The sequence below is a fragment of the Balearica regulorum genome, chromosome 9, assembly GCF_011004875.1.
Source record: "Balearica regulorum gibbericeps isolate bBalReg1 chromosome 9, bBalReg1.pri, whole genome shotgun sequence".
In the NCBI taxonomy this organism is placed as follows: domain Eukaryota; kingdom Metazoa; phylum Chordata; class Aves; order Gruiformes; family Gruidae; genus Balearica; species Balearica regulorum.
This window is the reverse complement of record NC_046192.1, coordinates 10,684,427-10,699,349: the sequence shown is the minus strand read 5'-3', so window position 1 is coordinate 10,699,349 and position 14,923 is coordinate 10,684,427. Positions and strand designations below refer to the sequence as shown.

Sequence of the window (14,923 nt, the reverse complement as noted above, 5' to 3'; positions counted from 1 at the left end):
GCAAGTATTTCTAACCTCACTTTACAAAAACAAGTGCTTTTAAAACTGTAGTCATGTTGAAGTATTTTTTTCAACTGACTAGTGGCTAATCCAGTGGTTTTAAATAATTAAAATAACAGAGCTTAACAGACACAGTAACTTACATTGAAACTTTTGACCAGAGCATTGAAAGATTAGCATTGGTTCCTCAGAATACTTCCTCCTCATTTACATATAATTATCGCCCACTGAGAGAAATACACAAACTTTGCCCAGGTTTCTGACACCTATTTTCAGTGAGCATAGGAGTATCTGCTATTTTATTCTATGGCTACTGCATATATAGAAAATCAACCAAGACCAAGAACACAACAAAAATCACCATTCCTTAGGTACTAAGTGTCTTGGAATCTTCCAGAAAACACTTTGCAGAATATTAACAGTGTTCTTACACTACCTGAGCGAGTACATCCAAAGTCACATTGCAATCCTGTCTTTTGGCTTTCAGGACCTTGAGCCACTTTCTGAAGTAACAATATTGTGCTGCTGCTTGGCATAAAAATCAACAATAGGTACAAAAAGGATGGTGAAAGCAAGAATAGGACAGGAAGAAAGAACAGCTTGCGCATTTTTCAGAGAACAAAAGATTAGTTACAACCAGGTGGTGTACTCTTTATTTAAAGAGCATAGTAAAAAAAAAAAGTTTCAGGAATTTTTTTTCTATATGAGAAATAGAGCTCATTTTACATTCAAACTACAACTCCATAGAGAAACAGACTTCATAAAGCACAGACTGGTGATCACGTGTACCTGAAAAGAAACCATTAAATTGCTCATCTTAATGCTCTAGTAAATTAATGCTGAAGAGATTCCAAGTTCTGTGCCATAGGCCAATAATCAAATTATTCTTGTACAATCACATCTCTTCAGGACTCAAAACAGTTAGAGGAGTGTCCCCAATTTCAGAAGAATTTCTGCTATTATGAGGAAAAAAAGCCTGGGCAGTGAGTAATTTTTGAGCAATACCAGAACAAAACAGGTATACTGTTTTGTTATATATATATAATTTTTATATATATATAAAAAATATATATAATTATATATATATTTTATATATATATAAAAATTATATATATATTAGTTAACATTACTGAGTAGGCAGGTGTGCCACAAGCAGCGAGTGGAGGGTCTGTCCAAAGTGACAGCTGAGCTCTCTGGTCTCCTATCAGCTCCTCTAGAGTTGGGTGGAGACATTCTTTCTAGAAAACAAAGAATTCAAGGTAGCCTATATTTAGACAAGATCTCCACAAATCTGTAAACTCTTACTGCTGCTACTGGATGTCAAATGGGATACCTAGAGAAACAACAGAATTTCTAAAGCTGCATGAACAGCATAAACGTGATACAATTTCCAAGCCTTCTTAAAAAGGGAAGTAGATGCTTCGAAAAAGTTTAAGTTACTAAATAAATGTATTCTTTCTATGGCATATCCACCCCCTTTCCATAAAGCTCCTAACAAATTATTTCAACTCTACAGAGAAGCATTTTATTTAAAACATAAATATTAAGAAAGGCTTGAGGAAATAATAAGTAGTTACAATTAATTTTTATCACATACAAGCTCTCGGTAAAATGGCATGTTTTAAGGATGACTGCAACACTAAAGATTGTATTAAATAACTCCTTAGGGTAAGGATAGCTGCAACTATTTTTCACACAGTTTGCAAGACTACTGAAAAGCTTAAGCCTAGACTCATATGATCTAGCTAGCTGTTGTCATCAAACAATCTTTTCAAGGGACATTTCACATGCCAATCCCAAAACCAGTTGGTCATCATTGATAGAGACAGACAAGTTTGTAAGGATAAATTGCATAGTTTTACATTTGTTTAAAAAAAAGTAATGTTTTTTTCATCTGCGATGGATGAAGAAAACCTGTTGTATGAGAATACCAGCAGTCAGAAAGCCAAGGAATTCTTGAAGCTACACAAAAGAACTTACTTAAGAAAAAAAGACAGTTTGGTAAAACCATCAGTCATCTTCTATATTTAAGGTGCATTAAGATGGAGACTGCCAAAGATCACATTTTGATTCCTATCTCACCCTTTTTATGCAAGTTCCAATTTTGAGCCTGAACTCACACAATCCTCTGCAGTTTGGCAACTAGTAGTAAAAAAGTTGGAAAAATATTACAAACAAATCTGCATATTACAAATAAATCTGCAAATACTTTGGTAACTCTGAATAGCACTTTACATCATCAACACCTGCCAATTTCATCGTGTCTCAAACCAACGAAGCCTTTGTCGCCTTCTTTCCTCTTCTGAATGCTGCTCAGGCGGAAACCAAAAGCCATAGGGTCGCCGCTCACTATTATACGTTGCTCCACCAAAATCTACAAGACAACAAAAAAAGACTGTTATTTTGTTCTGTAATATGCGAAAAATGCACATATACCCTGTAATCCAAATCATCACAACACAAAGGAAAGAGAGAGCTGAACATTTCCAATTCTGATGGTTTCAGGGCAATCACAACTTCCAGCAAGTACTCTTAAAGACATTGAAATAAAAAATAAAAAACCAAAACCAAACCAACAAACTACAACCAGAACACCACCAAAACATCTAACAAGTAGTAATGTGGGAGTTCACGTTTTTCATGATCCCTGCTTTATACAATAAACTCCAGACTGTTAAAACTATTTAAATAATGTCCTCAGTAGTTACTTATAGCAAAATAAGCTTCTGGTTTTGCTTTCAGTACCACAGGCCAACACATGCTGACCCATACCAGACGCACATACAACTCCCATCCTTACTTGGCAGCAAGCAATTTCAGGTGGCAGCTCCACTAAAGGGAACTGTAAGCAAATTAATCTGAGCACACCAAATCCAAAGGTTCTCTGCCCTGGCACCTCAAGAAAAGACAAGAACAGGCTGTTCCAGCAGCTCTTCAGAAGCCGCATTAAGTCACTGAGGAAAGAAATAATACAAAGGTTGTGGTTACACACCACCTCAGCCGGGGGGAGGCTGTGGGAAACAAAAATGAGACACTGCCTTCTGAGCATAGGTACAGCATTAAGGATACGCCAATTACCTTCAAAGATAACACAACAGCCTCTGTAACTTTCAGTATTTTTTTTAAACTTTCACCTCAGGATCTCATTTAAATTAGCAAAAGTAAGTACTGTAGTAGTATGTTCATTTTCAAGCTGAATTTCAAATACAGCTGTATCCCATATCAGAAATTGTTTGTAGCAAACACAAGGCCTGTTTACATGACAGGAAGTCAGGAAGTCCAACTTACGAAGAGGCTCTGTTAGTTTCCGATCCAATTACAACGACATTTCAGATTATAGAGTACTCACCAATAAATGTATGATTTCTGAATATATTAGAACATGTTCATAATTTGCTAAGAAGTCAAACTCTTGGAAAATGCTTCCAGAGATAACTCTAGCTGCTCAAACTCTGACAGGCAGCAATATTAACTTACATGTTGATAAAATGAGATGCACTGTTTAAAAGGATTTTCCCAATTCATGTTAACATATAGGAAATGAATTTCATGTATATTTTAGTATTTTATCTTCAGCTTGTCCTTGTGTCTCAACTTGCTAGAGACAAATTTGAAAAAGTATTTAAGCTGTTACTCTGCCTCTGAGACACTACATCATTATTTGACAAATATTGTTCAAAATATCATAGAAACCTAACATGTATTGGAAGTCAGAGCTTGGCATAGGTAACTAACTGCAATGCTTGTCAATTTTTATTTTTTTTTTTGAAATCTAAGAACAACCTCCCTGTCTAAAAAAAATTAGTTAATATAATCTGCAGCATGGGCAGAATGGTTTTCATTAACAAAAAAAATATTAAGCTGAACTGAATATTCATTTACCACATTTATTTTCGTTCATTTTACTTTTTTAGACAAGAAAGTTTGTTTGACAATAAAAACACACATAGTTGTTTTATTGTGTCATATTGACCACAAGCTGGAAAAAACCGCTGCCTTACAGTATTTTGTAACCCAATGAAGATTCATTTAGAAATTAAAAAACCCAATAGCTTCAAACTGGAAGGCATAAAGCAAGGTGGTCAGTAGACATCAGATCCTGTCATAATAGTGCAGAAATATGTCTACACAATAAAGTTAAAAGGCCTGAGACAGCTCAAGAAATCTTTCAAAGTCAACATTTATGAATTGTAGACACATATTGGAATACAAGTGAATATATATGTATTTATCTTATCATCTACAAGTAAAGAAATTGTTAAACAACACTGCATTCATTATAACATTCTCAAAATATGTATGTTGTCATGGCAAGAAAATTTATGAGAAAAATCACTGATTCTTAATTTTTTTTATTGGTGTATAACATCTGGGGTGAATAAATGGAAAAGAAAATCAGCAAGTTAAGGGCTTTTCACCGAGTTGTTTATATAACACCAATTAAAATGCCTAGTATTTTCTTTGACTTTTGATAGGTATACTTTAAATATGAATATTAACAATAGCTGAAAGACACAACTTTTGATATATGAAGAGTAATATAGTCAAGACCCTGATCATACAAATAGCTGCGCCATACAGGGTCAAAACTTATTCTAATGATTTATTTTTTTAAAATCACAATAATTAAGAAAACATTTACATTTTAAAAAAAACTTTTTTCTGTAGTGATGTCAAATATCAAGATTTCTCATTAAAACATTATTTCAGAAATCCGATACCACTTCTGCAGTTAAGACGAGTCCCCATAAAATGCACTCAACACTTCAAATATAAATGTGCTTTAATAATCACTAGAAACAGAAAGAGATGTTATAGAAAAGATCCAAAATTATCCTTTATATGTTGCCCAAAAATAAAAGACTAACAATGCATTTTGAAAAGCTTTCTGTTCAACAAAAGATACTATTTTACATCAAACAATATGGTGAGGAGTGAAGTTGTCTGAATGTAAAGGTTTAAATACATGTATTTATAGATGTACGTATATATTTAAATTATCCTGTTATCCAAAATAGTTCCCTTATGCTGTTTTAATTACACTTTTTTTTAATTACAATAAAAATATTAATAACACCTTTATTTAACCAAAATATTCATAAGCCACAGTGTTCACAAATAGTAATTAGGTCACTGCTACACTGAAACACCACCTGGACTTCCGTGCAAGAAACAAACACAATCTTTTCAACACATCAGCAAAAAACTTCAAGACTAATGGATTTTAAGATTGTATTTAAAGTATTTTAAAAAGTAGTAACACCAGACAATAGACAAAATGAAGGATATAGTACAAAAAAGTTAGAAAAAACACTAATCCTTACATAGCATATTATTAATTTTATTGTGAACTAGAACTATGTTCTGTGAATACAGATGACTAAGACCCTCCACACCTTCCCTGTCACACTGGGTAGGGGGTTTTTTGTTAAAGTTTACACTTACAGGACTTTGGACCAAAACAAGAAAAGTCACTGTAATTGCAATTGGTTTAACTAAACCTGTATTAGTGTAATACAGATAAAGCTTTAATAACCTTAAACATTTTCATCCACACGTTAAATAAATATGCTTATCATGCCTAAAATACTTAGAGTAGTTAGGCATTACAGCACGTTACTCTGCACCTACAGTTCCCCACAGGGCATAACCTATAGTACATTAAGCACTGGTTCAAAGGTTATGCAGCACATCAAAATTGGAAATTTGATTAATCAGACACACAGGTTGACATGAAGGTGACAACACTGATTGTCTCCCCTTTTTAACAGTTGAGAAAAGGGAGAATGTTTTGCCCTCAGAAGAGCAGAGTCACACACAGCTCATCTGCCCAGACTACCAGTGCTGACACTGAGCACGATACCCACCCTTGCTTCCTGGTCTTCCTTTGGCACCTGATTTACGTCAAGATTTACAGGAGGAACTGCTTGTATAGTAACCATGACAACAATTTTGGAAAGATGACTGTAAAACTGTTTATGCTGACCCATGAGACCATTTTCACTACTTAGAAAACCTGACAGATTTGCAGATTGTTACTCAAATTTGCACCCTTTCTCTTGGATTTAAACAATACAGAAAAATAAAAACTATTGAGTAGAAGTTTTCTCAAGTCAAAAGATAAAATTAACCAGGGGAATCCCTCAAGAAATTAGACAGTTTGTCATACTCTCTTGGTTCCAGTCAAGATCCAAGTTTTGGAATCAAATTAAGCCAGAAGAGATGCCAGCGAAGAGGCATGAATTGATCCTATCTAGGCTTAAGCCTTATCTTTTCTAAAGAGTTTCACATTCGAAGCATCATTTTGAAAGAGCTAATCATCTTGTAGTGAAAAACAAAGAAGCTAGAGAGTATTACACGACAAATTGCTTTAAGCAATTTAGAGACACATGCTTGAGGAGCAATAATGGAACTTATAACCCATGCAGATCCATAGGCTTTAGTAAAGGATGCCCAAGATGACAGCTGCAACTGGGTCACCGTTTTTCTCTTGAAGAAACAAAACAAAAGGAGAGAGGGCACATACTAGCTTGCAATATTAAATTCACGCTTTTAATCGTGCACATAAGACTTCATTAGCAAGCAGGAAGGTGATTAAATAATGCGATCTGGGACCCCTGCCCTGCATTTCAGCGGGGAGGCGGCAGGCATTGGGTCGGTGATCCTGTAGGGCCCAGGGACATCGCTGGCTAACCCACCAGATGGCACCGGAGCCACAGAGGCTGCCACAGAAATTGGGACAAACTCCAGCCAACAAAACATTCCGCCTTGTAAGCGGAATTAGGGTTATTTCAAAACAGATGGGCTCTAAAGAAGCTCTTGCACTGAATATTATAGTTATTGTCTGGCTGGTTTGAAACCCAGGGATTATTTGCCAGCATCTAGCAGTGCCTCTGTCACATCAGGTTTCATCAAAAGGAAAGCAAAGTGCAAGCCACTTGAATACATATATACTTTTTTCTTTACTAAACCAGTCCTAAATTCAGAACTTAACTCGTTATTATATACAGTGCTCCGCAGCAGAATGTCCAGCCTGATGAGACCAACACCTTAACCCTGAAGCTGAAGAGCTAACACAGCTGTCGTATACAAGAATCCTCCAAACTCTGCCCGTCTTGTTATCAAGTACAACTTGCCTATTGTGTTTTTCTCATTGTATGCATCTGCAATACAACACTGTCACTCTTGGACACACCCAACACACTCTGAGGCTAACAGTGATCAGCTCGAAGACCCTTTCCCAGATCTCTCACACATTCTCAGTGCTTCAAATACTAGAATACAGTTACTAGATGCGTGATCTAGAAGAGCAGACAGGAAGAGGTGGAAAAAAATAACATCGTTAGAGACAACAATTCATCACTTAGAATATTTCAGTAGAAATAGCAGGCCTCTAAATGTGAAGGAAAGTATCAGTTTTTCTAGTATCAGTCAATACTAGGGAAAAAAAAAACCCCACACCAAAAAACCCTCCTGTTTCCCAAAGAAAGCACACAGGTACAAAGGACATACCTGACATCATTGGAATCAGAAGTTCTAGCTACGTCAGTCTAACAGATAATTCAGAACTGCTCTTCTGAATATGACACATGAACCTCCAGCCAAACTCGCTGCAAACGCAAGCAGATGACTCCACCACACAGCATACAGATTTCACAGACACACCAGAGATTGATCTGGCTGTGGCACAGCAAGCCTTGTTCACAGCAAAGCAAAACTCACAGAGCCAGCTGGCAGTGCAAATGAGCCATCCATTTAGTCTTCACCTATACACACTGCCCTCTAATCATCAAGATCAGATGTAAGGACAATTTGAAACATGCCATCCTGTCAGTGTAATAACACCACCTGTAGAATGTGTGAAGCATGCATTTTTTGCTCCTCTGTATGAAATTTGGCATAAGGAAGAATAATCAACTGGTCATCTTACAGGGTGAACCAAACAGACAAAATCTCCACATGGGGTTTTAGTTCTGCTTGTAGTACAAGCCACAGAAGTGTTACATTAAACACACTCACTTGATTTTTTTCTTCCTCTCTGAAGTAATGCCCTTAGTTTTAGGTTAGATAATAGCATTTGCAAGAGAGTTTGTGTAAGCTTCAGGAAGAATTTATCAAGTTATCAGGCTGTGAAAATCTGACTGGTAGAAATATGCAATTAGATCCTTGATAAATATTGATGCTGCTACGTAAAAGGAGGGGAGTGTAGCAAATAAGCAGCAGTGGTATTACAAAGCAGTGTGTCTGTTTTTCTTTTTCATGCTACCTTTAGTTGTGTTAAAGAAGAATCTAGAATATTTCAGTTTAATAGCTTACGATTTTCAGTATCGTTGTCTTCCCTGGCACTAGCGAACACGGTACCCATACAAAAACCAAACTATACAAACACTTACATACTCCTACAAAGAACAAACTTCTCATTTCCAAAAAACCTCTTACTTTTGTAGGAGCTTTGTTGTAGACGATAATGACAGACAAGCAGTAATCTCTCTTCAATACAGTGAGGGGGATACAGCTAACCAAAAGGTAGAGCACCCTGCTGTGCATGAAAAGGTGCCAAGAGGACAACCCTTAACAGGTGCCTCAGATACACCATTTCATATCCAAGCATACGCAAAGATAATCCTGGCTTTGCTTTTCCCAGTCTTTGAAAGGTGTGAAAGACAGGAAGTCTGCACTTAGCAGAGTCAAGGTTCAGGTATTATGTCTTAGTTTGTAGCAAACTCATTGTGGGATTTCCTCCTCTTTTTCTTGAAGCAAGGTTTTCTCCAGCTAAAATTGCTCACTCAGACTGTTTAGCTTAGGTCCTCACAAATGCAGGACTGCTACGATCATCTTACATAGACATCACCATTTTATACAGCTTAATTGCTTCACTGCATCTTCTGTATTATGTCATTTGATTAGATAATAGATTGCCAGCATCTGTACCTACGTCATTGTCAAAAGAGTAAGAGATGCTGTATTCATTGGCCTAAGAGCTCACAGATCTGGCAAGCTTTTTCAATTCTTTTTCTAGGAACTGTTTTGAGTCTAAAGATAGCTTACGTAGTCACAAAAGCTAGGATGTTTGTTCAGCCTTTCAAACCTTTCTTCTAGGAAATACAGACAGTATAGAACATCTGTGTCTCTACCCTTAGGTAACCTTCCTGTGGCTCCCATAAAGGTTACTTTCCTCCTCCTGAAATGAAGAGAATGGAAATGTGAAAAAGTATATGGAACCCTCCAGTACAGACCTCCTCAAGAGAAGTGCTGTGGATGTCCTTTGGGGGTCCCAGAATGACATCCTTCAAGAAACAGATCAAGGTTGTTAAAACAGGTGCAAAAGATTTATAATTTATTTATCAATACTATTAAGCAATAGCAGTTTGAAAATATTTGACCAAATGTCATAACAACTTAGAACACTTGCTTGGCTTTCATTTATACCAGTTTCATATAATGTATTTCTTCCATGAATAGTATAGCCCTGCTAACTATGTTATAATGCCAGGATATAATTAAAGTTCACAAGCTGCTCTTGGGCATGCTACAGATTACATGCAAAGTACTACATTGCCGTATCTGTGGTATACACCTGACTTACCTTGCTTTTTAATACAAAATACCAATGTTTAAAGTGTTCTATTTGAGAAAACGGGAGTTCTCAGTTTATAAACAGCTAAACATATAATTTTTATGCATAATCAACCAGACATTTTTGATGCATATGGAATTGGAAGTAGTAAACTGGAGGGCAGGGAGAAGTTAAGAGTTAATGCTCAGTGTTGCTCTAGTTCTTTTGTATCTTCTAGCCAATTAGTAGTAATGTCTTAAGGTTAGTTTAACCAACTACCTTCCGATTTATTGAGTTGCACAGAGAATCCTCAGGAAAGGCAGTGTATATGCAACATCATTTTTCCTCCTCTCATACTTTAGAAGGACTAGGAGGCTTCCAGAAAGAGTTGAAGCAAACAAAACACTCACAGCAGCCTTTTCACTCTTACATTGCTCTAGAAGCCAGACCAGAACTATAATTTAAGGAAAAAACAAAGTCAAATCTGCTTTTATTCTTTCATCTCCTTCCCTCCGCAAAATGCAGACATGCTATATAGTCTGACAGATTTGGCTTTTAGCACTTATCACCGTCCCATTTATTTTTTTCTTATTCAGCTCCAAGCAGACCACATTTAAGAGCCTATGCTATTGTTTCTAGCACTGCCCTTCAAGTTTCTGTCACTGTATGAAAGATTTTTGTCAGGCTATGAAGCAAACTATTCTTCCTGGTGCTGGTGCCAACATTCCTCATCTACAGACTTGAAAAATAACAAACTGGTGAAGAAGAGAAATGGAAGTCTAACTTCTGTTTCTGAACTGTGCTTTGGAATGGCTGACAAATGAAAAATCAAATTAGCAGGAAATTAGTTGCAGCTAATGAAGTTAGAAGGAAAGTAATATACAATGAATCCAGATGCTTGCTCTTCTAACAATCCAGTTGAGATCAGTCTTGAACATGGAGTCTGTCTCTCACTGTTTTTAAAAGAAGAGATGATAAAATTGAGAGAAACACAAATCCATTCCCTCCAAAAGGTCTGATAATTTGTTTTGTTAGGAGAAGAGATGGCTAAGACTTAATATGGGCATCTTAATCCCTTCATACAGGAGGATTTTTAAGCTTATTTTAATCATGCCTCAAAGTCTCATCTTTGCTGTATCCGCATCATCAAAATAAACTCTTGTTAAAGCAGCAGAAGTTAAAAGCACATTGGTAACATTTTTAGAGTAGAGACCATCAGTCACTGCCTCAGAATAAGTCAAAAGCTTACTGCACACTCAGATCGTGCGTTTGCAACAAATAATCAACACTGCAACGCAGAAGAGGATAAAGACCGCTGCTGGACTTGATGCCCTTCAGAAAAAAAAATTAAGGGGGTTAGTTTTATAGCTACCTCCAGCTACCATTTAGCTGGATACTGAAAATACTACAGGAGAGATGACAAAATAATCTCACTGCATTTTCCAACCATCTAATAATTCTCCAGATGTTAATTCTCCTAAAAAGAAGGCTGAACTCATTATTAATCTTAGAATGGTTGATACATATAATCAAATATGTCTTTCAGCCCTAAGTATTGAAAGGGATTTGCTAACCAACTCAAAAAAACCTTGACCTATATAAACATGCTACTTATCTTTAGGCTAAGACAGCCATCTATTCCTCTTCAGAGTGGTAAGAAGAAAGCCAAGAATAACTTCAGTTACAAGAAGAATTTCAGGTAGGCTGTATATTTATCATAATCTAGAAGTCATCTTTTCTTCTGCTGCAAATAGGAAGGTATCCTTTTCCTTATTTCTTTAATTTATGTTAATCTATTTCAAGCATCTGCAGTACATGCTTCACTGAAATCCCTAGAATTGGAGATCTCATGTTATTCCATACTCTTTTCTATGCAGTTTCTTCCCTTGGTTGGTGTGTTGGTGCATATTCACTAGTGTTTAGACATATTTTCAAATTCCACCCTCCAAATGATACTTACACTTTTGTTACTTTACAAAATCACTCTATTGACTTATTTTGCTGTTCACATGTTCTGTATGTTACTCTCCTAGACTGTTTTGTTTTTTTTTTTTTTTACAGTAAGGTATACAGATCAAGTAAAGAACACTGTTAAAAATACAGTGAAGTAAAGCACTAAAATGAGTTTTAAGACAAGGAATAGAGCAAGTACAAGACAAACAGGATAAGGAGTTACACAAAATAGAACTGAAAAGGCTGAAAGTTTCTCCTGGCACAAAGAAGGAATAAATGCAAGTGAAGTTTCATCACCCTTACACAGTTGCTTACAATTATGAAGTTACTCACAAGTTATGTCCTTAGCAGTGTAAATATTTTGGTGCGATATTACAGTGCTTGGTTCAATGCTACTGAATTGTAAAGCTCACAGAAAAGTTCTAGTCCTTTCTGAATCCTAAAAATGAGATCTGAAAAAAAAACCCCGAACACAAAGGTCCCCTGCTTAACAGTTAAAAAAGAATACTTACATTTCATTGATTAACATTAAATACTTTAATAAGAAGTCCCTCATTTGATGTTGCTAATGTGCATGACGACTCGGTTAAAAAATGAGCATAACAATAACATAACAGTCACACTAGGAGACTTACTCTTTTTTTCTGAAACCCACCCCCTAATTCCTCTTTTCATAACTTGACTAAATTGGTTTTAAAAACTAGTTCAAGGAAGATGTAGACTGCTCCTCAGCCTTCTCTTCTCCAAGCTGAACAAACCAAGTGAACTCAGCTGCTCGTCATAAGTGTCGCCCTTGAGGCCTTTCACCATCTTGGTCACCTTCCTCTGGACACACTCGGATAGTTTGATGTCATTCTGACAGTGAGGTGCCCAAAACCACACACAATACAGAGGTGGGGCCGCATCAGTGCGACGCAGAGTGGGACAATCATCTCCAACCCAGGGCACACTGTTGACTCATATTCAACTTACCATCAACCTAAACCTCCCGATGTCTTTCTGTAGGGCTGCTCTCCAGCCTCTCATCCCCCAATTTGTATGTATAACCAGGATTACCCCATTCCACATGCACTTGCTCTTGTTAAATTTCATACGGCTGGTGATTGCCCAGCTCCCTAGTCTATCCAGATCTCTTTGTAAGACCTCACCCATTCTGCCATTACCTGAGTTGGCATGGTACTCTGAGCATCATCCCAACAAAATAAACAGAACTTATTATGAACAAGGACATTAAATTTGTGTAAGTCCCTTTCCTCCCAACTTTTATCCCTCTGAAGTGTAGACTGCATTGTGAAGTTATGCAAATTTTCCACTTTGACCCCCTCCTCTTTTAATGTTACGTATTAATTTGTATATCTCTTTGACTATTCCCCTTGGTTTTTCTTGATCAAATTTCTCAAGACAACTAAACCAGTATTATTTCCTTGAGGTTTGGTGTCAGAAGGGCCGTAAAGAAATTACAATTTTTAAGCCCAGAACTTAAATATACTTTCCTCTTTACAGAGCCTATTTGAAATTATTAATACTTGTTAAGATCTATATTTATCCATCTATTTTAAAAAACCCCAAAACCAAAAACCCCTTGAACTAAAATAACAAGAATTAAGCTATACATGCTTACTGCCACAGGTAAGACAGAGCTACGGAGACCACTTGCTCAGATGTTAAGACCAGAACCTGACAACAGCTTCTGCTTTAACATATCAACAGTTTCCTCTTGAGCTCGAGCTAAGGGATTTTACATTTTAGTTTATTCAGTTATGAACTTCTTAATCTAAAGTAATAAAGTAGAAAATGAAATCTTTATATTCATCTTCAAATAACTGGAAAAGTGCCACCTAATGAATCTTAATAGCTCCAAAAACCTGAATACCATCAGGATCGGAAATAATTTTGGCGAATTGTTTAATTACAAACATTAATTCCTTTATTTAATAAGGCAAATTGACTTTGTTTTTCCATTTAAAACTGTTGTTAAAGGTATCTAGAAACCTATTTATTTTTTCCAATTAAATTCTGATTTTCATCCAAATGTTGCTTCACATGAAGTTGATTAAAAAATACTAAATAAATGCATTGTTCATCCTTTATAGTATCATCAGTCATAAGAATGTGTTAAAAAAATGACTAAATGCATGTGTAAGCTATGTAATTACTTGCATGAATAAAGACAAAAGTACCAAGTTATGCTGATCTGAATCACCATTTTTTCCATCTTTGAAAAAAACCACACTCAAAGCTATATTTAAATTATTTCAGGTTCACAAACCTAGGTGCTAGCCACACCTTTTCATGTAGTACAGGATATAAATGGCACTACATATCCTCTGCCAAGTCACCAAAAGACTTAACAAGTGCACCTTGCAATGCTCTGTGAGCCATGTCTGAAATGATGTCTTAACTGCAGCTATGATGTCTAATGAATTATTTGCAGAAAGGATTGTATCTGCCCATACTTGAGCTTGCTAAATGTAACTAACTGCATTAGCAAAACTTCTTGAGCTAATGAAACTAAGACTTGATCAGAGCTGGCTCATATCCAACCAGATTCCAGGGCAAGCTGAGCTTGCTCACATATGTCTACAAGACTGCACAGTCACATTAAGTTGACTATGACAAAATTGTCCTGTGTATTCCTTTTTTAGCATAACCCTAAAACCTAATGCTGCAGACTAACAGCAGGGAATCTATGTCATGCTCAGAATAATTACAGATTTATTTTCAAATGCAAGCTAAAAACTCCCAATAGAAAACAGAAAGTAGAGAAACAAACCAGAACAGTCAGCCTTAGGACCACATGGATGCAGCCACAATGCTGGCCAAAAAGACATAATATGGAGATATATAGTTTTTTTGAAACTATCAGAAATGACTCATTTAGTCAGACATCAGAAAAAGGTTCAGAACATCATTTTTAAGATAGCCCCAGTGAACAAAATGTAAACTATACCCAGTCTATAGAGCTAATCCAATGATAAACTAACAAGAGTTTAAACAGTAAATCATGGGTAAATCCAAGATTAGGATTATTCACTGACCTTAGTTTACCACTAAAAGCATCCCCAGACTAAGTTTGTTAGCATTCACAAGAATCTTAGTGTATTACATTTGGAAAAAAATCACTTCAGTTTTCCTTTACTGCATTTCTGCTTGCCTAACAAAGACGCACAACAACAAAGAAACTCCAAACAATATCCATTTTCCAATGCCAAGACTAAAAAACCCAGATGGATGGAAGGAGACACCAATGCAGACTGGAGCCACTCCACAGCAACTACCACTTCCTCTGAAGTGGAAGAGAGTCTTTTTATGTAGCCCACACACAGCTTCTTCTAATTATGCCCACAGCTGTTAAGCAGAACTGCTTGTTCTCTAGCAAGGTGACCCTGCCAAACCCACTGTGAAAGGAACAGT

The 14,923-nt window shown here is 36.4% G+C and overlaps 1 protein-coding gene across 7 annotated transcripts in view; it reads right to left on the bottom strand.

Annotated features, from left to right (window-relative positions):
* Positions 1–1,121: 1,121 nt before the first annotated feature.
* The window catches only part of RHBDD1 (rhomboid domain containing 1), a 48,464-nt gene continuing 34,662 nt past the window's right edge, over positions 1,122–14,923 (bottom strand). For all 7 annotated transcript variants that reach the window (XM_075761036.1, XM_075761039.1, XM_075761040.1 and 4 more), the window contains one exon: positions 1,122–2,374. In XM_075761036.1, the coding sequence (XP_075617151.1) occupies positions 2,256–2,374 (119 nt within the window). In that variant the 3' untranslated portion in view covers positions 1,122–2,255. The remainder of the gene's footprint in view (positions 2,375–14,923) is intronic.